The sequence below is a fragment of the Pempheris klunzingeri genome, chromosome 14, assembly GCF_042242105.1.
Source record: "Pempheris klunzingeri isolate RE-2024b chromosome 14, fPemKlu1.hap1, whole genome shotgun sequence".
Lineage (NCBI taxonomy): Eukaryota > Metazoa > Chordata > Actinopteri > Acropomatiformes > Pempheridae > Pempheris > Pempheris klunzingeri.
In genome coordinates, this window is record NC_092025.1 from 2,819,929 (window position 1) to 2,847,026 (window position 27,098).

Consider the following 27,098-nt stretch of genomic DNA (forward strand, 5'->3'; position numbering starts at 1 on the left):
TCATACAACTCATCTTTAGAAAAGTACTTTTTTTTGTAATGTTACGACTAATGTTACCAATAAAGAATCCAAATAATGTAGTAGTGTGTGGTCATCAGGGGAAAACAGTACTTAACCCCAGCTGATGTGTTTTTGATGTGCTGTGATTAACTCATACTTAATAATAAAGATACATAGTAAGATGAATATTGAATAAGAAGAATATCTTAGTAAAAAGGTCAATTAGTGATATTCTGCATTTTTTTTAAAACGGTTTTAATTTAGCACTTGTGAGTACAACCCATGATACTAAAAATAATGCAGTGTAGGTCTGAGTACATGCAAATACAGATTATGCATCACAACCTGTGTGTAGATGTGTCTTCTGTTTGAACCAAGCTGGGGGAAGTGATACTGGTTCTGGTACAGTAATTCCAGCCAAAGTAATATTTACAGTATTGTTTACTAGAAAAGTGACAACCTGACACTGAAATCTTGATGACTAAACACTCTTCGATATAACAATCTCCTTCAGGTCTTCTGTCCGTGCATCTTCATAGCCATCGTGGTCTGTAGTCCAGGAAAGGCAGTCTAACCACTTCAGTACAGGGATGTCAGAGTGACTTCTTCATCCACAAAACTACAGCTGCTTCTCTTTTTGTAACAACTTGCAAATCAGTGCATTATTTATTTCCCCATGAGTGGGCCTTGATGTCTCCCTGCCAAGAGTTAATAAGTAATGATAAGAGATAACATACACACCATCTCTGTAGATGTGAACCCTGGTTACATTAGTAGTCACATTATGTTTACTGTTCACTTGATTTAAAAACCAAAGGCTGACAAGAACATTGATGTGTTACTTCAGATTAGGGTGGGGGGGGTTAATTCAAATCTAGTGTTGTGAACATACAAAATCAACAACTGATTGAAATGTATGGTAAAAGTAAAAGAAATCATACAAAACCATAGTTTAAGTAACATATTCTAATGCACATCAATCCTAGTTTCTGTCAGTACTGATTGAATGTTTTAATGGGACGTGACAACAGAACTACAGTATATTCTATGCAAAGACACAAAATGTTACAAATGGTTTGAGGGGGGACTTTTTAGTTGGCATGATGTGTGGTTGAGAAACACAGCTTCAGTGTGTAAGGGTAAGGCCCACCTGTGAGAGAAAACAAATACAAAAAAAAACATGTTTTAAAGACAAGGTAAAAGACATTAAAAGTACAGTAACTCATAAAGCCATGTTGGTGTGTTAATGTAATGAAGAGGAGAGCTCACTAGGGTTTTTCATCTGGTAATGGTTCATCAGAGCTAGAGCTTCCATGGCGTCATTGATGGATTCCCACTCCAGGAGGCCTGATGAACTTCGCTCACCTTTGGTGCCACATAAGATGACTGGTTAGATAACTGTCACACATAATGCTCATCTCAGTATTTATGCAATGAACCCTGTGTAGGTTTCAAGATCACTCAGAAATATAACTGAAGAGGCCTCGTTACAACCACAGAAGAGCCAGAATAGTGATCTTCACCACCAGCTAGGGTGTATGGACTGCAATTTAACTAAAGCAAATACAACTCAATAACCCTTTTTCTAACACTGATTTGGTCTCCACTTCATAGCACAATAACAAATATCTAATCTGATCAAATATATATATCATTATCCTCCGTTCAAAACTGCAGTTTTGTACACATGAGAAATGTCTCCTGGCCTGACAATTTTCCCTACACCTTTACTCATTTCTACTCTGAGTGTGTGGAAATGGTTTGCTGTTTGTATTCTTACTTCGCTTTTTCTAGAACCCAAAATGATTAATGTTATTATCAGGAAAACAAGAGCAGTTTATATTACTGGTCATTCTGTAAACCACATTACTCACTCTTTCTGGTGAAAAGTTTCACACTTGCAGCACTCTTAATTCCCAGTTCGTCGCAGACCTGGAAGGAAAGGAGCAGTGTCAGTGACTATTTGAAGACGGTGGTTTGTGGGAAATGCACACTTCAAACACTTTTCTTACCTGGTTGAAAATCTCTACAGAGATGTCAGGCTGTGCGTTAAAGAAATGCAGGACGTTGCTCGGATGCTGGATTCTGTTCTTGGCCGCTTGCTCTGGGGAGGTGAAGCGGTTGTTGCGGGAACCATGGAAATCTTTGAAGCTGCTGGAGTTGTCCTCTAACTGGTAGCACTGGCCGGGCACAATAGCCTGCTGCTTGGACACACTGCGGAGGACAGAGGGCTGGGGGTCTTACAGTCTGTACATCTAGCTCTGCACTTTGCATCTACTGCTTGGTAATGGTTTGTTTGGAGTGGACGGATGCTCTTACCAAACGTTGAGTTTCTGTCCGAACAGAAAGTTGTTGTTGAGGTGAGTGATGGCCCTGTCCACAGAGTAACAGTCTCCCATCTCCACCATCGCTGCTCCAGGCTTACTCTTCATGAACTTAATCTGAGGGAAGAAAACCATCTGTCTGACTCACACTAACAGGAGGGTGAAACTAGAACTTAAAACTCACAATTATCCATAAATCTGTTTATTAGCTTCTAGATAACTTTATCATTTAGGTTATAAAAGGCTGAAAAATACTGAACAAAATAGCATTCACAATTTTTCAGAGGTGATATCTTCAATTAGCCTGCTTTGTTTTGACTAAGACTAAAACCTGAAGATACTCAATTTAATTACTTCACTTGAAAAGTGATTTCATTTATCATCAAAATAGTTACCAATGAATTTCTTGCAGATCAACTAATCAAATGATCATTGCAGCTCTACAGGAACCATTTGGTGAATGTGAACCAGCTTCAAAATGTAGCTTTTTGAAAGGCAAAGGGGGTGTGGTGTGTAATAACTAAAGGTCCGACAGTGTTTGGTTTGCGCCATCTCCCTCACCCTCTCCACGTTGCCGTAGAGGCAGAAGATATTGAAGACCTTGTCCGCGTTGATTTTTGAGGGCTCCAAACCGTAAACCATGAGCACTGGGGAGTCAGCGTGAGGGCCGTACTCAGGAGGCGGTGGTCCGTATCCAGGGCCATAGCGCTGGCTACTGCGACCACGGCCGCCCATACTTGGCCCCATGCGGTGTGGAGGAGGGGGACCGTAGCTATCTTCATTGTAGCTGTGAAAGCTTCCTTGAGGGCCACCTTAATTAGAGAGGTAAAAAAAACGTGAGGTACAGATACAGTATGTCAATGTGACCCATTCTTCTAAATGTCACACCAACTTCTTTATTAGAAATTTACCATAATCAGGCGGGTGGTCTCCCAGAAGAGCAGGCTGCCTCTGGCGTTTGTTTGGATTGGCGTTGGGATCTGGATGGTAAAATACGAGTGGCTTATCAAACAGCGTCCTTGCTAGAGGTATCCAACAGGTTCCTTAAATGGGCTACAATGTGCTACGGGACAAGGTTGTGACTGACATGCAACAGAGGGGTCTGACATCCTAAGTGTTAACCACAAGTATGCAGGCTCTGTTTTCTAATCTAACACGTGACATAATGGAGATTTTTTAACAGTGATTTTGAAAAATAGCTTTTTAAACCTCCTACATCAGCCATCCTAGTACAAACACACACACCTTGTGAATTGTTCCAATTGCCTTCGCCATCAGCATCTGTGCAGGTACACATATACACACGTCAAATCCAAATTAACATTTAAGTAAATTTGGCTACACTGAAACATTTCTTTACATCCTAGGCAATTACATGGAACAGAAACATTCAAGTTGAAGATCAGAGAGTAAAATGTGCATCCGAGCTACGAGCACCACCTGCAGTCTAAACATGTTTTATTGAAAACTATGAACTACACAGTTATTACAAATCAGGATAAGACATAGGTAGAACATCAGAAGTGAGCTGACATCAATCATTTGGAATAGATTATATTGTGGACGAATTACACCCAAATTGTAGACTGGATTAAATTCATCAACAAAAAGTAAGTATTAACATTTTCCATAATGGTCCGTCTTTATGTTAAAAGGCTCTCCCACAAGTTCAGTTCAACAAAACCCACAGGGAACTCTGCAGTAACGGCCACCTGTTTGATAGTTCAGCACATCAACAATGTAGTCATAGAAAACAACTATGAAGACAGCCTTCAATGTTCTCATTTAAAATTGAGTTATTGTTGAATGAATATTTGATTCTGGTCCTGAACACTGTGTACACACTTTCTTGGAGACTATAATCGGCAGTATGGAGAGCATAGATATGTTTTCGATCATACTTAAAGACAGTGAGGATGTTCATCACCTCATGATAACTTAATGTTTATGAAAAGTCAGCTGTCCATCGACAGACATAAATATGAGTCCCTAAATTCTTATGGTGCATTTTCCAAAGTCTCACTTTTAGAAGATGTAGCCCTATCTTTATCAAAACAGCCACATCATTGAGCAACGCAGTATTGTGGACAGATCCACACTACCGTACTGCTACACTCCAGCAGTTTAAGTATCTTAAAGGGCTACGGTGGCCTGTCATTTTCTTAGTATCATCTTATTTCGTGTCAGTTAAGTGAAACAGAATTGTTATTTTGGTTACAGTTAGCTTTGTCACATCACATGTGTTTCACATCTGTTACATGAAATAGATTTACTATCCAAATAGAAGCTTAACAGTAACCAAAATATTGGTCTGCACAATATTTATGATATGAAGAGACACTGCAGGTACACACAGTGATATGAGCACTGGAACCCTGTGTAGACAGCTCACTGGATGTGCCACTAGAGAGACACGTCAATGGGAGGTACAAGGGGAGATCACTGGGTCTAGTCACCAAATGATGACTTACATCACCACTTCCACAACCCATTCTATATTATACATTCAATCTGAATATAACAGAGTCTGACATGTTCAACACAAAGTGATAAAATAAAACTCTCTCTATCCTTACTTCAGCAAACAAAAGCTCCTGGTGGTGTCTTTATAATGTGTCACCACCACGTGTGACAGCAACATCAGAACAGTAATAAAAGCAAATGAAAACAACCAGCACTTAAACCAAATCCAAACCAAAGTCAAGATGTTTTGACCTACTGACTGGCCCCACTCTTTCCCTTGGATACTAAGGGCCTTGGTTTGGTGATTACATTGCTGTTGTTTGCTGGTGTCACTACAGGCCTGTATCATGTTGTAGTATTAATATGACAGTTCAGCAATTTATGACAACAACAGTCATGTTGTTTTAGGTTCACAATAACTCAACTTTTTACCATCAAGTCAGATTATTCATTCATTTCTTTCAAGTACTTACAGCACCACACATGGAGCATGGGACACAGTGGGCAGGTAGGGGGCAGTCTTCAGCAAGGATGCTACCCGCCAACCTCTTGACTCCAGCCTCAACTCATTCTCCCTCTTCAGTCTTTTCTTCCTTCTTTCCTTCCTTGCATCCCCACCACCAGAGAGAAAAGTACATCCACACATCCATGCTTGGTTTTGACTTGCTGCCGGTTTGTTTTGAAAGTTGCTATTCGAGGCTCATTTCCAGCTTACCGTGCTCTGACCACAAAGCAGGACATTTGCACCGTTTGAGAGTGGGCTGTCTGTCCACAGACACACTGAGCCAAACCTGCATCACACGGGAGGCGTTAAAGGCATCACTATGGGCCAGTGCAAAAAAGGGAAAATGAAACAACGCAGAAACAACACAAGAACAGCACAGAGAGGAGGAGGGGAATGGGGAGGAAGGTACAGGGAAAAAACAGAACACCAGAGTCCATAAATGCAGAAAGCTTTAGGAAAGGATTTTAATCTGTTTGCCTCTGTGCTTGTATGCTTGATAGGTGTTGATGCTTGTGTCTTCATTGGCCCCCCTGTGGATATTTCTTCTCATGTAAAAATGGACGCTCACGTGATGCTTGCTTATTTGGTGTAATAGTTGTCGGCCACTTGCAAAATGAAAAGACATCTAGTGCTTGACAATAAAGTCATCTGGAATATTTGCATGATGATGTGCGGTCATGGCGGCTCAGCTGTGTGTTGCCGTGGATATTCAGCTCGTTGTGTTGTCATGTTGTGTTCGGCACAGGGAGGTAGAGACGAGCGGTATTAGCATCTGTGAAAGAGAATGGCCTCTTTTTTGTTTACTGCCCCAGTATGTGGTGTCATCTGTTCCCTGGTCGGGCTGAGTGTGTCTGAAAACTCCTCTGTTGCTCCCTGTGGCTGTGTTATGGCAGGCACATCCCAAGGGCTAGGAGGCGTGGCCGCAACGACCACACACCTGACTCCCACCCTCACCATCAATGTGTTGTGTCAAAAGTGGTGGCTCCTCAGGGCTCTGCAGATGAGATGTGCTGTACTGGTAAAGAGGTGGTGGTGGATGCTTATCAATCTATCAACATCAGTCTGTGATGGGTATACGAGGTGTCTGTTCGCGTGGCCTTGGAGTATTTCTGTCCCTCAAAACTGAAATGGTGGAGTGTCCACCACCAAAAATAAAATGGACTCCCATGTCAGGTGGTGGAGATTGGGGTGATGATGGACTTGGAATAAGGAAGTACTGAGTTGAGGTTGTGTTCCGGTATTTTTTGCCCCACTGTGTCCGATGTATGCCACAGAGCACATTTACATTAGTTGTGGCTGTGGGTGCTGTTATACTGTAGCTGTAGAAGTCGCTGTGTCTGCTTAGAGGTTGAGGTAAGCCTGTATGAGTTTACACAGTGAGGACACAAGGAGTACCTCTGGTTCATAAGGCAGCACAAACCTTAGAATATCAAGAGAGATGTCAAACACCTGTATGAAAGCTGAAATGTACATGTTGTGGTCCTGGTTGTGTACAAGAAAAACAACTACATAATTTTACAGTGTTTGGCAAAAGAAGAAAAAAATCCTCCACACAGATACACTGACTTGTTTAAACAGAACACATATTCAAAAACAAATTACGTGATCTCTATCCTTAAAAACTTCGGTTCACATTATCTCATATCAGTGAGTATCAAAACAATACAAAATTGTTGAACCTACAAATAAAAATGTAGATGACACGATAAAATGTGTAATATATGTCTTGTATTAAAGGTCCCATGAAATGCAGAATGTTCTTGTGTCCCAGATCTGTTGGGCCACCATCAGTGATTACATGCAAAGCATGCCAAAACATTTAACCTATTATTATGCTAAAATCCCACCCGTTGCCTATTGTTAACTGCCATTCTTTATACAACTCATCATGTGTAAAATCATCTACACAATAACAATGTTATCACAGACTGAGATGCCGTCCAACATCAGCAGCTACTGTCTCTGCTGACCATAACGCTAACACCCAACAGTGTGTCACTGATAGTGTTAAGTCTGCTGCCAATGCTCCACCTGCCCTCAAACCCAGGCCCTGTCATCATTTAGTCCTACCCTCATGCAGAGACACTTGTATGATACAGCAAAGCCTGGGAGAGCTTTAAGTCAGCAGTGGTTTCACGGGACCTTTAACCAGAGGTGTGCCTAGTGGTCACAACAAGTCAACTCAACTGGCTAGTGCATTGTCTGATTTAAGCTATGATAAAATCTCCACTATGTTTGAAAGATGCTAGCAGGTGTGATTGTCTCTGTAGTGTTTACTGGATTAGAGTAGGAGGGGATGTGAGGTTGTGCAGCTGTGACATGCTCTGTAGGGGATGTGAACCTATGTGAAGAATGGTGCACCTCCATGTGCTTGTGTGACGGGTGCGTTGGGCTTTTCACATGCATGAGCCTGTAATTGAGGTTGGCTGCCCATGAGGTTGCTCCTCATGCCCTTACTTTGAGCCGGCTGTGTGACGAGAAAATGCATGAAGACTGTGAAGGCATCACAGGAATAGTGCCTCTGAACACTGACTTGAGCAGCATAATTGGTAGAAAAAAAAATCTGTGATCAAAGGCAATACCCCCGGAGGCAGAGATCCCTGACCATCCCATACAGTGGCATGAGAGGAAAGAGGAAGAAAAAAGGGTGGAGGAAGGGTTGGGGGCTGCATGTTACCTTGGCCGCTGAGGTTGGGGTTGGTATAGTCCCACGTGTCCTGGTCGTTCTTGAAGACATTAAGGCGTGCTGGCTGTGAATAAGATTGCATTACAAAAATCAAAACTAGCATCCTTTCACTAACCACTGCCGTTACTTCAACGGGTGCAACGTTGCTTAGACATTGCCACAAACTTACCTTGGCATACTCAATTTTTAACGTGCAGCAGCCAGAATAGATATCTGCCCCATTGAGAGAAGCTTTGGCCCTCTGGGCACTTTGGACAGAGTCAAATGTGGAAACAATGAGTTAAGGTGACGTCTGATTATATAAAGATTTCTGAGAATATCATAAAATATCAACACATTGTACAGTTAAAGTCGGTCCAAAATTTAAAGAAACAAAGCTAATAAAATAAGCAATGATTGAAAAGGATATTCCACCATTGCCTGAACGCCATTCTTTCTGAAGATGACGATCCTCTGTACAGGACCACAGTTGTTACAAATGGTGTAGAGCACATCCTGCATAGGTACACAGACATGTTTACATATTAAGCACACTTTAAACAACAGCACACATTTCACCTTTAAATTATCACACATGAGCAAACACAAATTGCCTTTCTGATTGTTACAAATTTACACTGACAGATTTCAGTGGCATCAAAGCGGAAGGAAAATTTAAAGTAGGTGTGAAAGGTATACATTATGAAGAATAATGAAATTAAATTAGGCATTATTTGCATCCTAAAACCACGCTAATACAGTGGGATGGGTCTGTATGCTTCAGTATTTGTTTAGAGTCAATAGTCCTTACAGTTAAGGGTTTAATGTACAGTGATCTACTGACTGATGCAGTCTTATCATATGGGTATTGTATCAAGTTCAACAAACTAGTACATACATTATGACGTGATACTGTCACAGCACACAAGGTTCATTTTCATAATCCCATTACCGTGGTGATAGGATAGATGGGGTTTATGATTGTGAGCAGCAGCACGTTGTTGACACTCCGGGTGTCATCAGAGTCTCCTGGTCGGGAGATTTTTTGGCTGGTGGAGTAGTTGATGAAGGCGGGGTGGCCTGCAATGTAAACCTGGTTCTCTGCTGCATATGTAACAGCATTGCAGGAGCCATTCATGTCCTCATACTCCACCAGGGCCTGGCGCTTCTTGGGCATCATAACCACATAACTGTAAACAGAGACGGCAAGAAGAAACTTATAGGAATGGATTACTGGAAGATGTTTCATTAATAAAAACATGAGTCACAAAAATGTTCAAAATCCTTTGCAACTTGTTAAACCTGTAGTTACACTGACTTTGCTTTTAAGTAGCTCAATCTAAACTAGCATCACAAGATATTTTTCGTATCAACAGAGAAACAAGGAATTCCCAGTGATATGAAAGCTTACTAGAAGTAATGATCGAATGTGTAGCTCAACAAACCTTTACTTCATCATACAGGGTTTCTTGGGCACACAGTCTGTTCACTGCACTCACCAACATCCCTGTATGAAACAATAGGCAGTAGTTTCCCGCAGACAAGCTCAGATAGCTGTGTGTGTGCTACACACATCGACAGGCCAGAGCCCAAGATAGTTTCCAAAGGAAGTGGAGAACCAACCAAAAGCAAACAAGCAGTAAAGGCTGGACTCCAACAGCGCCCTTTCTCCGCTGAGCGTGATAAACCTGCAACTATTTTCTAACATAGCCATATCCACCACAGCCTGAGAAGATAACAGTGTGCTGTGTTGTCTGCGAGTCCTATTATGAGGTTATTAATATGAATGTTCAAACATCAGCACCCATGAAACCTGCAGTGTGAGACTCGCATCACTGCAGAAACACTGCGACCACTTTAAAATATAGTACAGGGTCTTAAAATGCTCTGGTATTACCTGATGGCCCCAAACTCCTGCAGGGCCTCCACCAGGTCAGCCTCCATGATACCGTCCACCAGGCCCCTGATGTGCACAACCGGCGAGGGCAGCGGTTTATGAGGGTCATCGTAGCTTTCCTGTAAACACACAATAACACGTGTAAGGCCATAAAATACTGGCACTCCTGAGGGAAAGAGGCGGAGAGCAGACCGGTAGAAACGGGTACATAGCCCACGTCAGTCAGCCTCCTCATAAAATCACTGTTATTGCGTCAGTAACGTTCATGTTCATATGACCGTTAGCTACGCTGGCCTGGAAGCCATTCACTGAAGTTAATTTGGACAGCTTGAGGTAAGTTCAAACGTGTTTTCTATCAGTAGACAAAAGGCAGCTCTGTGTCGCAAAGTAGCTATCTTTTATTAATAAGACAAACCGTGACCGGTTCTAGCTCAACCTGACCAAACTCGCTTAAACATGAACTGGTTTGCTTCGGTTAGCCAACTGAGTTAGCTTCTCCCCTCTTGGAAAAGCAACACCTAGCACATTTGACCAAACTGAAATACCTACTACCATGGCGAGAAGGAAACCCTCACCGTTGTCATTCCTCCGTCCTCAGTTTTCTGTCTTTTCGTTGCTCTGCCGCCTTCTCCGTAGTATCGGCCCGCAGCAGCAGCCATGTTGTCCTGTCCCCTGTGCCGGGTTTCTGCTGCGCTCAAGGGATGTGGGAAAAATGGGCTCTGTGTGTACAGCTGAAAGCAACGACATTGTTTTCTATTGTCTATAGTTTGGTGTTTTAGGCTATAAATGCGTCTTGATTAAGCCCTGTTGGAATCTTTTGTTATTCCTAAAAGTTAATTATTAATAATAAAAGTTTTATTCGAATATTGTCGAGTGTTGTCATCTTTGTGTATGTTTTTAATGAAGAATTCACTTTGACTGTTCTTCTGAAATAACGACCTGACAACCACTGTACTTGTTTAGATCATAGTTCTCAAATTTACCATGACAGTGAATGCAGCAGCAAGCGTCACGAACTACGGACATTGCTATTGGCCACTGTATCCTGTCAATCATTAATATTACTGTCTCTTCCGGGGAGGAGGTAGAGGTCTAGTATTTGATATTTTCTCGCTCCCCGCTTGAACCGGAAGTCGTTCTGTTCCACCATCTTGAACCCCAAACTCTTATTCCTGCTCTGAGGAGCAGAAGATCAAGGAGAGAGAAGGAATCTGAAACGCCGTGAGGGATGCTATCGAGAGCATCTTTCACAGAAGTCTTTTACCGCCCCCTGATTAGACGCTGCGACTGATCGGACTGATCCATCACTGGAGTTTCTCACCGGAGTGAGGACATACCAGATTAAACTCGAGTGCATCGCTGCCACCTTGTCTGTTTTATTTGTTTTCTGATTCTCCATGTAGTTTAAAACAAGAAAAGAGCGACAAGCTGCTTTCTTTTTTAGAATGACTTGTTTTATTTTCCACATTAATCATTTCTATTCAGTCACGTGAAGCTGATCATTCCTCATCAATTCATTTTTCCCTGGAACTTTTTGCCTAATAAGTAGCCATTTAGCAGTATTGAAAAGACACCAAAATGTTATTCTGGTCTGTTAAATAATCGGATCATCATCATTACAGACGCAGATAAGGAATAAATAATATTCAGTCTCTACAGCTGCATTCAGTCTCTACAGCTGTTACAGCTGCCATAACCAGATATTCAGAAGGAAGGACGTCTCATTTGTTTCCTCACGTCTCTCCATGCGTGAGAGGGATTAAACGCGAGGAGAAGATGGGAGTGAGGGAAACATGGATGGAATTTAAGCAATTTGGGAAGAGCCCAGGGTTAAAGCCATGGTTAAACCATGGACTACAATCTTTGAATAATGCCTATAAAACACCTGTCACGCATAAGAAATGATGATATTTTACATAAACTAGTCGGGTGCTTAACAATGTGTGACCTCTGAGAATAATCACTGGCTTTGGAGGCAGCTCTCTTCAGAGTTAGGACTCCTCCCGTTTTAGTGCTCTTAGACCTCAACAGTGCTGGATACAGTCACCATCTCTGCTGTCACAAGGACAGATACAGAAAATCTTTTCTGCCAACTGCCATAATACTTTTTAACAAGTCAGCTCTGGCTGGCAGAGAGCTCTCAGCACCCTCTGCTATTTAACAAATATGTATTTCTGTTCTTTAACGTGCACTATAGTTTTTATTTAATTTAATTTAACTCGCAAAACTTTGGTTTTAATCTTTTTATCAATTTATCTGCTTATTTATTGTTGTATTCATGGTGGTGGTCACTTTTACTCGCTTTTGCTCTTTTGCTGCTGTAGCACCAGAATTTCTCCTCTGGGATCAATAAAGTATTTCTATCTATCTCATCCTGCTCAAATGACTGGCTTCTAAGGTAGTGGTTTTATCTGCATGGCAGGTTGTATCTCAGGTCTGTTTTTAGTCGCACGTTTTTCAGCTTTTGCAATCTGAATGTACCTTATTTTTGTATCCTTTTAAGAATGCTGATATCCACATTTGAGCACACAACCCTAAAATAAAACTTGTATTTCACATGAAACATAAAATTAAAGCACATAACATGTATTTAAGTCAGTGTGCCCCAAATCTGAACAAAAGTAGTCAGTGGCATGTCAAATTCTCTCACAAACGTCTCGATATGACTTCACAGACAATCTGTCTTTTTGTGCACCAATGAGCAAATAATACAATACTCAAAGAACCAGTGTGGGTGATTAATCCAGTGGAGACGCACTCAGTTACAATTTCAATACAATTATGACAACTTAATAAATTACAATATATTTTTGGTCATATCAGATCAAATGCATTAAGTTACAAATACAATATATTACACCATTGATAAATAAACAGATGAGACATCAGGGGTGAACCATCACTTTCAAACAGTCACACTTAATGGCAGATAGGTACCTGTTTTCTTTTCTTTCCACATCTTATTAGAGATCCATCCTTTGTTTAATATACATTTCAATAATGGGCCCATGCAGTGCATTTGTGATCACTACTATCATCAATACTTACAGTGAGATCAAATTCAGTAGGTGCGTTACATTACACTAAACAACACCTCGAGTCACATAACAGAGAAACACAATGTATCAGTGAGAGATATTATACAGCAGCAGCTTCTCTCCCAAACAGCGCTCAGTTTTTATACCCCAGCCAAAACACTTGCTTCTGATTGGCTCCATTCAAAATTATACACCCAGACGACTCAAACATTTCCAGGCAACAGATTAAGTATTGTTCGAAATCTGTGCACAAAAACTAGAGGTAACCATAGCAACAGTACTTTCACTACATCACCAGTTAACCTGTAAAGCAGAAGTATGGATTACTGCGTACTAACAACAAATGAACCTTTAAAAATGGATGACAGTTTGAACACAGCTTTTACATTTGCCTGTTACAAGTGGCCACGATATGAGCAGGAAGAAACACTCTGAGGTGTCCTGATGTACAAAAATAATAGACTCAACTGCTACAACACAAAGCAGAGTGGTGTGCCTCAACCACTATGTTCATATATTACAGCAGCTTGCCATCACGTACATTGCTCAACTGTGTAAAAGCAACTTTTCTTGTGCGAGTCTGGAGTGTGTATACATTTTTTACGAACCATGGCAGCAGTTGTCAAGTGATGATATGTCTCCTCAGTGGTAGTTACTGTAACAGTACGGTACAGGTGAATGTCCTGATGATGTGTGTTTGTTATTGTGCAGTCATTACTCCCCCTAGCTGTGCTCTCTCAGAAGCCTTGTATATGGCAATAGGCCTCCAAGCTGGAGAAGAGGACGTAGAGGAACCAGAGACCAAACAAAAGCAGGCAAGTGAGGACTTTGGGGATCCTCGGGCCTCCCAGTTCGCCGCCTATGGACGGCCTGCGACGCAGCATCAACACTCCCATACTGAAGAAGGCAAAAATGGTGAAGAGTGTGACTGAGAAGGCCAGCGAGCCGGGATCCACACGGAAGACCTTACCTTTGACTTCCCAATATACAGCAGCCACAGACCAGGCCACCCCAATGCCCAAAAACACATTAACCGCGTTGCTTCCTGTCACATTTCCCACACATGCATCTGCATATGGGTCCTGAGTGGCAGCCACTTTACTGGCAAAGGTATCTGGAAACAAGAAGCAAGTCAGGACATAAATAGTTCAATAACTTAATCCAACACAATGGATAAATTATGGAATAAATTGGTCGTAATTGGGATTACTGTGTGCCCCCCAGTCGTGGATTTACTGTATACCGCTAAAAACTGAGACTCATTAGAAGATGCACTTACCAGGAAGTGAAGTCCCCAATGCTACAAAGACCACTGCAGTGACAGTGTCTCTCAGGCCAACGGTGCAGCCAAAATGGGATGCAAGGTCTCCGATAATGGCTGTTAAGAAACCAATGGCAGAGATTGACACTATGAAGCACGCCCAGCCATTCCAGTACTCGGTGGGTGGGATGCAAGCAAACACAATCTTCCAGAAAATGCACAATATGTGCATGAAATAGTCGCAGCAGTTCGGCGCTCGCTGCTCCTGTCCCTCCTCATCTCCATCACCTGTTTAAAGACGACACAGTGAAGATAAATCCAAAAGACAGGTGATCATCCACAAATGATGCAGTCACACACATCAGGAACAAGCTTAGGTTAGGTCAGGTTAGGCCGTAAACAAAAAAGTGGTGGGCAGACTTTGTTCCTGTTGGCCAGTGTTAGCTGATTCCATGTTTCCAGTTGCTAAACTAAACTAAGCTAAACTAAGCTAAGCTAATAGGTTCCTAGCTGTAGCTTCATATCAACCACATGCCAATGAACCACACGTTGCCCCTGGCCAGCTTACTTTACAGAAGAACCAACCCTAAGCAGCTGTATCATTGAATTATATACATTAACTCAACCATGTCTATACCCCTTAATTTCAATTCAATTCAATTCAATTCAATTCAATTCAATTGATTTGTATAGCCCAATATCACAACAGAGTGTCTCACAGTGCTTTACAAAGTTCACTGAAATAAACAAGTGTAAGCGAACAAACAATCTAATAAAGAGTCCAGCAGTCGATGAGGCCAAAGGATCAGTACTTAAACCTTAAAATGAGTAATGTGAAACATAATACACATGAACAAAAACAAAAAAGTTTAAGAGAGAGAACAAAACCACTGCAGATGACCAATGAAAGCTGGGTAGTTAACGAAGACGTATAATAGCCACTGACCTGCACTGACTGTGACTGCCTCGATGAACTGCTCTCTCCATGAGTGAGTGCCAATCACTAAAGCCAGATTTGTGTCCTTCAGGAGTTTGTCCACTGTGTTCTGTTACAACACAGTACATAGGTCAGCAATGAGGTAGTGCCGGTAATGGCTCATAGTAATATACACAGAAATGTTTCTTTCAAATTGTCAAAAAAGCAGCTAAATTCATTCCTGTTCTATATTGAATCTATTGCAGGGGTTGATAACTGCTATGTCATATATATTGTGAATCTGCTTGTACATAATGCGGCAATGACAAATCATTTTTGCCTGTTCTTTAAAAACATATTTATTCTTTCTTTTCTGCAGCCCCTAGGTATGGCTGTGGGGTACTGGGGAATGGGTAGGGGGGTAGAGGCTTTTCTTTGATATTTGTTTTCCTCTTCCATAAAACTGTTACTGCTGCTGCAGATAATAATTTACGAAGTCTATGATACTTGAGGGCATTCAGTCTCTATTGTGTTACATTCCTGTGACCTCACCAAGTTAAATGGGAAAATCAAATAAAGAAGTTGGTCACAAAAAAGAATCTCAAAAGCTCATAGTTTCATAGGCTATTTAATTCAGACTAAACCCAGTGGGATATCCACAGCAGATATGACAAGTATGAATGTGGTTCATATGAACATTATACCCACAGAACCAAAGACACCTTTCACACACAGCACACATGGATACAAACACATTGTCTCAGTGCATCTCAAATCCAAATGCATGTAATGTGCGAGAAAAGTTGAGGATGGAGAAAGGGTAGCTATGAATATAAAACACTTTTGGAATCAGAAGAGTATCATGAGAGGTTAATGAGAAAAGTCCCATCAGTCCCATAAACACACAGCATGCTAGCAGAAACCATACCTGGTCTAGTACTCCATTAGGAGCCTGGTGTGTAAGAGGGTGCAAAGTGGTTAATGAACTACAACACATATAGTTAAACTGACTTTTTCCATGCTTGCAACACAGATTTTGTGTCTGCAACAACTCAAACCCTATATTTATCAAAGCTTTTAAAGATTTTACACATAATAAGTTGTAAATAACTTGTGGCCACCCAAATGTCAATTTAGACAAACTACCGTTGATCCTGCCTCATACAGACAGTAGTGTATTTCACAAAGACTCAAATTTTCCTTTCAAAAATGAATGATGATAATAAAAAAACTCTGGTTCATATTTCCTCACACAGTTGTGATCAGTGATCTCTTTCTCAGATTACACAGTTGTTTTCCTGCAGATGTGATGCCTTTATCAGCAGCTCACACACCTTAAACTCACACGACTCCTCTATGACGACTTCTAGCCTGCTGTGCTCTCCGAGAATGGGTTTGCCCATTTCAGAGATCCTACGGGCTTCTTCCTCCTCAGGAGTGGGGTTGCCTGTCAGGGAGCAAAGACATTAATTATTCTCTTTCTCTCTCTCTCTCTCTCTCTCTCTCTTTCTCTATTTTCTACATTGTAGATTAATATTGAAGACATCAAAACTATGAAGGAACACCTATAAAATTATGTTGTAAACAAAAAAGTGTTAAACAAACCAAAAATTAGTTTCATATTTTAGATTCTTCAAAGTAACAAGTGTGTCAAGTCAAGAGTCAATTTGTGGAATTAATATGATATAACATGCTTAACGTGTTTGAGACCATCAGTTGTGTAGTGCAGACGTAGGGTTGGTACACAGTTCTATACGGTGAACAGCCCTATTCGACTACTGTACTAATCCATATTATGGTAAGAACCACTTGACTAAGTAAAGAGAAACCACAGTTCATCATTACTTTAAGACATGGAGGTCAGTCAGTCCGGAACATTTCAAGATGGAGGATTGAATGGATCCTCAAGTGCAGTTGTGAAATCTATCAAACACTGATGAAACTGGCTCTCATGAGGAAAGAAAGACCAAGAGTTATCTGTGCTTTGGTCTGATAAGCCCACATTTGTGTCTTTCTGAGACGCAGAAAAGGTGAGCAGATGGTTTCTACAAGTGTGGTTCCCCCCATGAAGCATGGAGGAGGAGGTGTGATGGTGCATGTGTGTTGGCCGCTTCGCTGGTGACAGTTAGTGATTTATTCAAAATTCAAGCTTTCTGCAGCGACACGCCATCCCATCTGTTTGCTTTAAGTGGAACCATCATCAGTTTTTCTACAGGACAACGAGCCCAAACACACCTCCAGGCTCTGTAAGGACTATCTGACCAACAAGGAGGGATGGAGTGCTGCGTCACATGACCGTTGGAAAACCATCCAGGTGACGACCTCATGAAGCTGATTTAGAGAACGCCAAGAGTGTGACAAGCTGTCATCAACGCAAAAGGTGGCTACTTTGAAGAATCTAAAATATAAAACATATTCTGGTTTGTTTAACATCTTTTTGTTTACTACATAATTCCATATTTGTTCCTTCATAGTTTTGATGTCGTCAATATCAATCTACAATGTAGAAAATAACAAAAATAAAGAAAAACACTGAATGAGACGGTATATGTAATATGGTAAGCTAAGGTATAATCATGTCATTAACAAAACACACACACACACACACCCCAGAACAAAAGCCCAAACCTAAAGTATGAAGATAAAAAAAAAACATTCCACACTGAACACTTTTAAAGTAAACCATCGTTAAAGGTGCTGTGTGTAGCATTTAGAGAGAATCCTGCTTCCATCATTGTATGCACTCCCTATTAAAACAGAATGTTGGGGTGGCCAGGATGACTTTTTCTGTCCTCAGTTGAGTATCCCTGGCTGAGTCAAACCCCAACCATAGTCCTACCTGCCTATACCTCAGAGCAAAGGACTGAGCAGGCCCTGAGAGCTCAACCACTGCAACAATGGAAAACACGAATGTAAAAGTTACAACACACTGGAAGTGAAGTGTTTGCAATGAAATGTCTGAATATTACTGGAGGTGGACTATTTCCTGCACACATGGGGGAGGAAAGTTCATGCCTGTTTATTAGCCAGCTATGATTACTGTCTGCAATGATCACAAAAGAGCAATGTTGTTCATTGCCTTATACTTTCATATTCATCTACTCTACAGTCTATCATTGGTGCTCAGTAGGGGATTTTCAAATCTTAATTGCTTTTGAAAGCGTGGGAGAGCACAGACAGAACGACAGATTTACCTGTGGACTTGGAATTTCACAGAAACTCAATCAAAGATGAGACAAAATCAGAAACAGAAACTCTTGTCCCGCCATCCACCTTGAGACTGGTTGGCCACATACCCATGTTTGAGCACCCACGGTGCATGGTGCTAACATCAGTTGTCACTTGTTGCCATAGCAACTGTAACACAAGGGCTGATGGAATGTGAATAGAGAGCAGTATCAGGCTACGCTGTAAAGTGCTCAAAACAATGCGTTGTCACCATAACCTGTATGATTATCACCAGTTAGTTTGTCAATGTAACAAATGCACATCAGAGGGGATTTAGAAGTGGGTTTTCACACTACAGCACTGTCGCTGTCTATATACACAAGTAGCAAATCCTAAATATCAAACATACAGTACACATGAAATCCTGTAGTGTGAAAAAACAGCAATAATTACAAGCCTCTCAAACCTTCGGCTGAATGGCAGCAAGCCCCCGGTGCTCGAGTATGGACACTGGGCTCACTGATCTCCCTCCGAATGATGGCCGACCATGGGTCCTCAAACATGGGCACGCAACTTTCTGTGAGATCGCAAGTCATCAGCTAAATCTGTCATTATGTCTGTGGTTTCCCATCCTTTTTTAAAATCAGTTAAGATTTGAATATCCTCTCGTGTGCACCGGTTTCATTCATCTAACTGAGACATGAACCTACCCTTACTGCCTAGTTAGCTTCCTAAAAGCCTAACATTAGATGGTAGAGTATATGAATATGAAAATATAAAAAAAGACAGATCATAGCTCATTTGTGATAATCACACAGCAACAGTAATCAAAACCTGCTGACCTTTCCTCTTCCACATGTGCAGGACATGGTAGACCTGCAAAAATAGTTGCCCGTTTCATTGTCAACATCTGCTTACTTCCATTTTGTTGTGAATTTTGCATTCATATTATGACTTTTGCATTTGCTTTGTAATTTTTTGCATTTGTGTTGTGGCATGGTTGAGCTCTCAGGGCCATCATAGCACAAAGCTAACGCTGCCTGCAAATTAATATTCAGGAAAAAATTGCCATAAAGGATCAGATGTAACAGGAGGGATATTGAAGCAGTAGGATACCAGTTAGATGAGGGAAGTGCTACTTAACAGGAGGAGTTCTCAATAGACATATATTAATATTGGTAATGTTTATGTATGATTTCTGGTAAATAACGAATTAAGCACTGATATCCTCTTTTAAACAAACACACACGCAATGCCATGCAATGCAGCAAGATCCTTTTTGTTACAGGAAGCAATGACCAGAAGATCCAATGACCTCAAGGAAGCAATACTAGGACTTTCAACTGTTTCATTTATGGCCTAGGCAGATTTGCAATTTCACAAATGCTGCACATTGCACCTTTAACACCCAAACTATCTTACCCTGGTTTAGCAGCAGTGCTGTGAAGATAGTAAGACAGACAATGATTCAATACAAAGTAATAACACTACTTCCAGGGCGTAATACAACAGAGTGGCTTGGGTGAATCTAATGCCACAGAAAAGACAACTCTTTGCTCAGCAGGTGTGCATCCTCGCTGTTAGCCTTCATTTCATTACCTAATGAAATAAAACACTGTACATCACAAACTAATCTAATTGATCCTTTTGGCCTCTACAAATAAGCACATGTCCAATTCCTGCACCATCGTTTTGACACATTAAGGTTACTGGGGAGAGGCATCTACAGGATACTAAATTCATAATTGGCAGCAGCGCCTGTAATTCAATGAAATAGAGACAGCAGTGAATGGCAGTGTGTAATCTTGGGTTACTGGCTGTGACGCAGGTGCTCAGCATTCAGGCGCCTGTGATGCTGTTGTTATCGTTTAGATATTTGATCTTGGATATTGCTGCCATCTACTTGGAGTGTACCATTTTATGTTAGAGTTAACTACCTTTTTTCGACTTTCATACTGATACTACATTACTTCAATCATGTGAAATGAAAACACTCAGACATGAATGATGACATTTAGAATGCTTACACACTCACCAGAGAGTCCTCGCTTCAGCCATTTTGGGTCCTCAAGTACAATGAAGAAGTTTTCCTGCTTCTCATACTCCTCCACATTTATTATGCGCACCTTTAAGACCTGACTAGAAATATCCAAGCATGCACACACACACACACACACACACACACACACGTACACAAGAACAGACATACACATAGTTTTATTTCTATAACAAAGAATTCAGTATTATTCAATACAATGAGCAATAAGGTGCATAAATACACTTCACCTCCACAACATTTGCTCCACTATCTAAATCACATCGCAAATTGATGTGACCTAAATAATTAATCACAATGGACATTTAAATAATTCAGGTTTAAACATAGCATGCTCTTGCTTGTCAGTGTGCCAAAAGAAATACAGCTGAACTAATCGACTTGAGACACAACAACAATACCTTGGTGAATCAATATCTGTATAGTACGCTTGTGCAATACTTTGGACAATTTGGAAGGAGAGCATATATACAACCACAGCATAAAACAAACAGTTGAATGTTTTAAAGTTTAAATGGAGTTTGTGGCTGAACGTATGAAGAAGCTGTGAAGGCTTGAAGTTGGTTGAAAAAATGTGCATTTTGGAATTTTTTCCCATTCATTCCTATGGGGAAATTTCTGGGGAAAAGGCTGAATATTTCGGAAGTTTTGAATGTCGTGGACGTGAAAAGTCATAGCCCACTAGAAATTGCAATTTCTGGAGAAATTGCAGTGTGAGTGCTCTCTGCTGTCATGTTTAAATGTCTTCTAATGTTGCCCTGCTCCTTTCACGCTGCTCTGCTGTGAGGAGAGGTTTGTACCGTGAGAACGCAGTCACAGCCATAGAGCGCAGACCGGTGGACATAAGAGAGGTGGACATCTGAACACGTAGATGTAAGCGAAGGCCTCTATCTTGTGAAATGAGCGCTTGCTAGCAGGTGAAAGAAGTTTTCCTCTCTCCCTCCCTCCTCTGTCATTTTAACATGGCAGGTAATGAGCCGTTCGGTCGGTGCTCCCGTCACTCTGAGGCTCGTGGGACGCGCTCCGGTCCTCCACGCTCTAGCGATTACGTCACTGATGTAACGCAATTGGAAATTCCGACGATTCTCCCCATTCATCTCCATGGACTCATAACGCACCACGAGCACAAATTTCATATTGAATATTATGAAAACTATGAATGCTATGAATGAGAAAAGTCATAGCACTCGATTCCCGATTGAGCTGCACATTTAGCAGTTTGAATGACGTTGATACCTTGAACGGTGTGGGAGGAGAAGCGAGCTAAAGTATTTCAGTAGAACATGTGCATTCACACCAATAATAAAGTCGAAGAACATATGTTGTGAAACTAAATAACCCCTACACAGCCCCGCACTTCTCCATTAACTATGATCTACAAATTGCCATATCCTTTACTGTGCACAGTGTGCAGCATCTATTGATGGGCCATGTTACATAACAGAGTCTTTCACTAAGTGTACAATTAGTCCATGTGCAAACACAGCTTATATGACCTGAAAATTTAATGGGAAAAGGATCTGTCAGCTTACATGGGGTGACTGGAGGTTCCCACACCTGATCAGGGATGGGATTATCTTTGGGTGTCAAGTCGTCAGGTAATTCTGTCTAATAGGACCTCTACCTTCAACTGGAGTGGGTGACTGACAACCAAGCCCCTTTCCTTAAAGCACTAATGGGTGACGTATAAATATGAAAGCATTCTTCTTGGTCAATGTCTCATGTGTTTGTGATAATTATGCCAACAGGACTGTGGCTTCTTGTCTTATTTCCCAGTCACTGCCTCTTGTTGCTGACTGTGCCTTACCTGGTCTGTTCATTAGTGAATTCCAGCTCTCCTCTGGTCTCCTCGTAATCCACCCCAGCCTTGGCGCTGCCATCCTCTGTATGGTACGGCACAGAGACGGTGCCCCTGGAGCCCGAGTTCCTCACCACTGTCACAGTCAGCGTGCCTGTGCTCTCACTCACCCGCAGCACTCTCTGGCCAAAAGTGAAGATGCCAGCATGGTCATCGTCCAAGATGGTGATGGTGGCAACCTGCGGCTCCACTAGTTTACCCTTAGGTGGAGTTCCTGTCCCCTCATTTCCACCTTCTTCTAACCTCAGCTTCTGGAGACGCACAAAGAAATGCTCGTCCTCCTCAAAGATGTCATCATCCAAGATGCCCACCTGGAGTGCACAGAATATTGTACGGTCAACAGTTTTAATATTGAGACTCACAGTGCCAGACCCTAACGTTTCAGAGTATAATATATTATATTTATATTTAATATAATAAATAATATATTTATATTATATTATTATAATAATTAAAGGATTCTGGGCAGCTCAGCACAGGATGAGAACTTCACATTGAGCTACCTTTGCAACGTGACGTGTTTATATTTTAAAGGGAGAGAAATATAACAGCAGTGAACTTTGTTAGTGACAAAATTTTAATTGACAAATTCCTTTATGTTAACTAAGATTAACTAACCTTTTGCCCTTGCTCACCTTGATCTCTTTGCAGGTCTCCCCAGGCTTAAACACCAGGGTGCCCTCACTGAATTCATAGTCTGCCCCAGCATTGGCAGAGCCATTTTCTGTACAGTAGTCCACGTAAAAAGTGTTCTGACCTGTGCCCCCCTCAAGCATCACGCTGAGGCTCAGAGAGCCACAGTTCTCTGTGCACTGGTACTGGGCACTTTCAAAACAAATACGTGAGCAGGTGGCTATGTCAGCTGCCTCCCCTGCTGAGCGACGTGTGTGCTCAGCAGCATGTTTCCTTAATATGTTGCCGGCACCGATCAACATGCGCGTCGCCTGGATTCGGTAGAAGGCACGGCTCTTCTTCTGGTGGAGCAGGGCAGAGTAGTTGGCCATCTCAATCAGCTGGTCCATGTCTTTGTCTGGGTGCTTCTCCTTCAGGTCTTTCAGAATGCGGACCACCTATACAGGAGGGGGAACAGACTGTAAAGTAGCACACAGTATTTATAGATGTACGTTTTGCCAAATGTTCTATTGAAAATGCTCTTGAAAACACAAACAACTCCACTACTCTACACAGGCTGTGTGCAGGGGAGTCCTGCAGAGGGTTTGGTGGCAGTGACAAGACTCAACTTACTTTATAATGACAAAAGTATGATGTATGAAGTATAATGACTTTTATGATGTGAAATTTGCAGACTAACACAGGGATCATTCTCAAGGAAACCTTGGAATTTCTGACCGCTCAACCTCCGACTGACCAGCATCCTGCCAGTCAGACTCCTGCTGTGATTGAATCGTACTAGGAAACCTGATATTTCACTTAACTTCTCATTAAGCTTCAAAGTTAGGAAAACATTTGATCCACCAGTGGGACTAACAGGGTCAAACACGTTCCCCTGTGAGTAGCTTCTTGATTTTCCTCCTACACTTTTTAATACCACACAAATATTCTTTCATTTTTAAGTAAAACGGACCAAAATTTGAGTATAAGAAAACATTGATTTTATCATTTAAAGAGTTCTAATAATTTACAGGGTAACTTAGACGTTCATAAAACCGGGCTCTATTTCTAAAGTGTTTGGGCTCTGAATGAGGGAGAAAAAGTTCAGAACATTACTGAAAATGTCCCTACAGAGATAAACGTGTAAGATCATTTTTATTCAAACAGAAATAGCTGTTATGTTGCTCTTTTCAAAGCCATCAGACCTCACTGACAAAAATAGTAATTTTACCACACAGAATACAGGAGTTGCTGGTCTACCGCTGTCTCGATGTTAGTTTGTTTGTGTTATTGTGTGTTACACAAATATTGTGTTGGATCCAAACCGACCCGTTAAAACAGTCTGACAAAAGCCAGACATGTTTTTGTACCTAATTGTTAATTCGAACCCAACATATGTAAAACTGGGGACCAGGTTTAAAAATATCGAAGTTACCCTTTGATACATATTATATGCCTAACTTAAAAACATGCTGTCATTTCACACCATTCAAACTTCTCCCTGAGCCACTTGTCTGACCTCCTCTTTGTTCGGGTCCAGTTCATTTCCTGTCTGCACAGAGACTGCCACACTGGAGGAGTTTCCAGGGCACGGACTGCCGTCTGATAACTTTCCATCCATGATCACATCAATGCCTTTGGGCTCAAGGTCACCCTCCATTTCCACCACAATGCCATGCCTCTTGTCAGCACGGTAACGCTTGTGCATGTATTTGTAGAAGAGTAGGCGACGGTCAGCGATCCAAGCCAAGATCACACACACCGGAAAATAAAGCAGCGTCACTGCGGCCTCCCACACCTGGTAATACAGGCAACACGAGGATTACATGATTTACACACTTGATTTATTAGAAATACATTCATATACAATCCTTGGACACACACCTCTACAATCCCAGGTGAGATGACAGCCAATATGAGGTAGAGCCAAATGTAGGCAAAAATACTCCAGAAAGCCGTAATAAAAAACACTCGCAGGTGTTTGATCTTGCGAGACTCTCCCTCAGGGATCACACACACACAAAGACCGATTATCACAAACATATTGAAGGCAGCACTGCCCACTATGGTGCCTGGGCCGAGCTCCCCTGCATCAAAGTTGTGCCCGCACACCTGTCAACATTAAAGGGACAAAAAAGACAAACGTCATATAGAACAAAATCCTTTTAGACCTTTTTTTAACGCTAAGCAGAACTGAATTTAAGACCTGTGTCACAACAAAAATAACAAAAATCTAAGAGTTTTCAGTGGGAATTCTCAAATATTAAACTGAATGGATAACTAGAAAAAGAAAGCCAAGATAGAGATTATCCATCTATAGGCTGAAATAAATCTATGAAATAAGTTTTGTTCACATTTGTGGTTATGATGCTTTACAATTAACATTAATATTCTTTCTTTCCAACTACAAGCCATAGATTTCTGTGACATTCTGAGCAATACATATTTCTATTTTCTTCTGAAGGTGTGTGAATAGCACATTCACACTGAAAGATAACACTTGTTATATGTTATATGTTGTATATGTAAAAAAGCATTGTGTACCTCAATAACAGAGAGCAGGATCTCGGGGGCCGAGGAACCCAGGGCCATGAGTGTGAGGTTGGACACGGTCTCATTCCAGACTCTCACTGTTGTTACTGTTGTTTCACCGTTGGGTTTAGTGATGGTCACCTCCTTCTCCTACAAAGACAGTTTGTGAAAATGTCAAAGAACTCATATACAAAGGACACCGAGGGTAAGGGATGAATTGTGGACAGTATCATCAGCGTCTCATTTTCTCCAAGGCTTGAGCAGAGAGAAGCAAAACTGAATAAGGGCTCTGACCAAAACCCTAAAGGTCTATACATACACCGCAAGAACAGAGAAATTAGTTAGTTTTCTCGAGGTGGCGAGAACAAGAACAAAGTTGGTTCTGGCCAGTACTTTTCATACTTCGCGAGAAACTCAAGTGCAGAACTCCTGGGAAGTCCTCATAGGGCCTTCCCACTGCAGCACACGTCACGTGTGGGAATGACAACATTTCCGCTTTTCTGCATTAACCACGCCCACTTCACATTTCTGACCAATCACACAATAGTTCTCGGACACCGCACAAGAAAAAAGTTCTGCCCAGATGATGTGTCAAGAACAAGCTGCAAGAACTCCCAAACCAGGGCTGCGAGAAAAGAATGACATCATTTTTTTCTCGCAGCCCTGGGAGAGAGAACAAATTTCTCTGTTCTTGCGGAGTATGTACAGGCCTTAAGGTGTTTCAAACACAAGCAGGAGACTGATTTAGGATTACCTGGACTATGGTACAGCCATAATGTGAAACTATGACTTATAAAACAGCTTTTATGAGTCAATGAAATTTGCTGCTATGCTCTTGCAGCGGTTGTTATGTAAGGGATAATGTACAGCAAGCCGGTCCTTGCAAAAGGAACGTTCTGCTGTACAGAAATAACAGACTGCAGAATGATGTGATTGACCAATCAGAATCTAGTATTCAACAATGCCATGTAATAAACTAGTATAGTTTGATTTGCATTTATAGTAAGTACTTCAAACAACGTATGGTGCTTTCAATCTTACATTATTCCACTTCAACATTCAATTCCCAGTGTACTCCAGTAAAATCAGATATGGAGTATACAGTTTTCTTTGGTATTTGTCTAAAAATGTCTTAATGTCTGCATGACACTTGCTGACCAGCGGCCTCTATGGGATAGTGGCAAATTGAATTTCCCAGATTCTCGTGCCAGTCACAGTCTGAGAGAGTAGAATGGGACCAAAAGCACTCAGATGGCTGCATTTCATTTCTTATAAATACGAAGTTGATTAATACCTGAGAGGTGATGACTTCGATGGATGCCATGAAGCGGTCTGCGAGGATTGACACACCCACAAATATGTACATGAGACAGATGAAGTAGACGGCAGCCCTCCCTGCCTGCTCCCCCACTGGAGGATTGAGTGGTAACCACACTGGCAGAAGGATACCGGGTTTACACACCACAATGCCTGTACACGTACGCTTGCCAGACCCCGTAGAGTTACCAGAAGACTGAGGCTGTTCGTTGCCAGATGCTCGTTCCACAACCTGGGGCCTGAAGGAGGTGCAGGGGTGAGCCAGGAGGACGAGGGAGAGGAGGAGGAAGGGGAGTGGGGAGAGGTGAATGGGGAGGGGTCCCATGATATCCCTGAGTCAGGAGGGGCCTGGGGGTCACTGAAGGAGGCGCTGGGTCAGAGGACTCCTGAGGGAACAGAGGAAGGTACATTGTTCTAGAAAAAGAGATATGGAGAGGAGCACAACAGGTTTACCATACATGTTCTGTCTCTTTGGGCTCTGTCTAA

The 27,098-nt window shown here is 41.7% G+C and overlaps 2 protein-coding genes across 2 annotated transcripts; both read right to left on the reverse strand.

The window, feature by feature from the left end:
* Positions 1 to 423: 423 nt before the first annotated feature.
* hnrnpl (heterogeneous nuclear ribonucleoprotein L) lies at positions 424 to 10,593 on the reverse strand. Its single transcript, XM_070843351.1, has 14 exons — positions 10,430 to 10,593; positions 9,855 to 9,973; positions 8,910 to 9,147; positions 8,388 to 8,473; positions 8,148 to 8,244; positions 7,970 to 8,042; positions 3,570 to 3,605; positions 3,236 to 3,304; positions 2,886 to 3,136; positions 2,320 to 2,441; positions 2,013 to 2,214; positions 1,875 to 1,932; positions 1,270 to 1,365; positions 424 to 1,150 (listed from the first exon to the last, which is right to left on the reverse strand). Exons 1-14 carry the CDS (start codon positions 10,511 to 10,513, stop codon positions 1,092 to 1,094), a joined length of 1,590 nt encoding a protein of 529 aa, XP_070699452.1. The 5' UTR covers positions 10,514 to 10,593; the 3' UTR covers positions 424 to 1,091.
* Positions 10,594 to 13,629: 3,036 nt separating this feature from the next.
* On the reverse strand, positions 13,630 to 26,676 carry slc8a2a (solute carrier family 8 member 2a). The gene is made up of 13 exons (XM_070843285.1): positions 26,590 to 26,676; positions 25,308 to 25,445; positions 24,648 to 24,875; positions 24,283 to 24,561; positions 22,787 to 23,221; positions 22,101 to 22,462; positions 20,273 to 20,376; positions 19,660 to 19,677; positions 16,404 to 16,516; positions 15,998 to 16,021; positions 15,100 to 15,199; positions 14,172 to 14,441; positions 13,630 to 14,006 (listed from the first exon to the last, which is right to left on the reverse strand). Exons 1-13 carry the CDS (start codon positions 26,659 to 26,661, stop codon positions 13,630 to 13,632), a joined length of 2,520 nt encoding a protein of 839 aa, XP_070699386.1. The 5' UTR covers positions 26,662 to 26,676.
* Between the last annotated feature and the right edge of the window lie 422 nt (positions 26,677 to 27,098).

Coding starts and splice junctions, on each gene's coding strand:
- hnrnpl (XM_070843351.1), bottom strand. CDS start 10,513: ATGGCTGCTGCTGCGGGCCGATACTACGGAGAAGGCGGCAGAGCAACG. Junction 8,245..8,387: donor GGCGTTCAGGCAATGGTGGA/ATATCCTTTTCA, acceptor CATTGTTTCCAC/ATTTGACTCTGTCCAAAGTG. Junction 3,606..7,969: donor CCCCAACCTCAGCGGCCAAG/GTAACATGCAGC, acceptor GTACCTGCACAG/ATGCTGATGGCGAAGGCAAT.
- slc8a2a (XM_070843285.1), bottom strand. CDS start 26,661: ATGTACATATTTGTGGGTGTGTCAATCCTCGCAGACCGCTTCATGGCA. Junction 16,022..16,403: donor AGGAGTCGTGTGAGTTTAAG/GTGTGTGAGCTG, acceptor CTTACACACCAG/GCTCCTAATGGAGTACTAGA. Junction 14,007..14,171: donor ATTGGGGACTTCACTTCCTG/GTAAGTGCATCT, acceptor TCTTGTTTCCAG/ATACCTTTGCCAGTAAAGTG.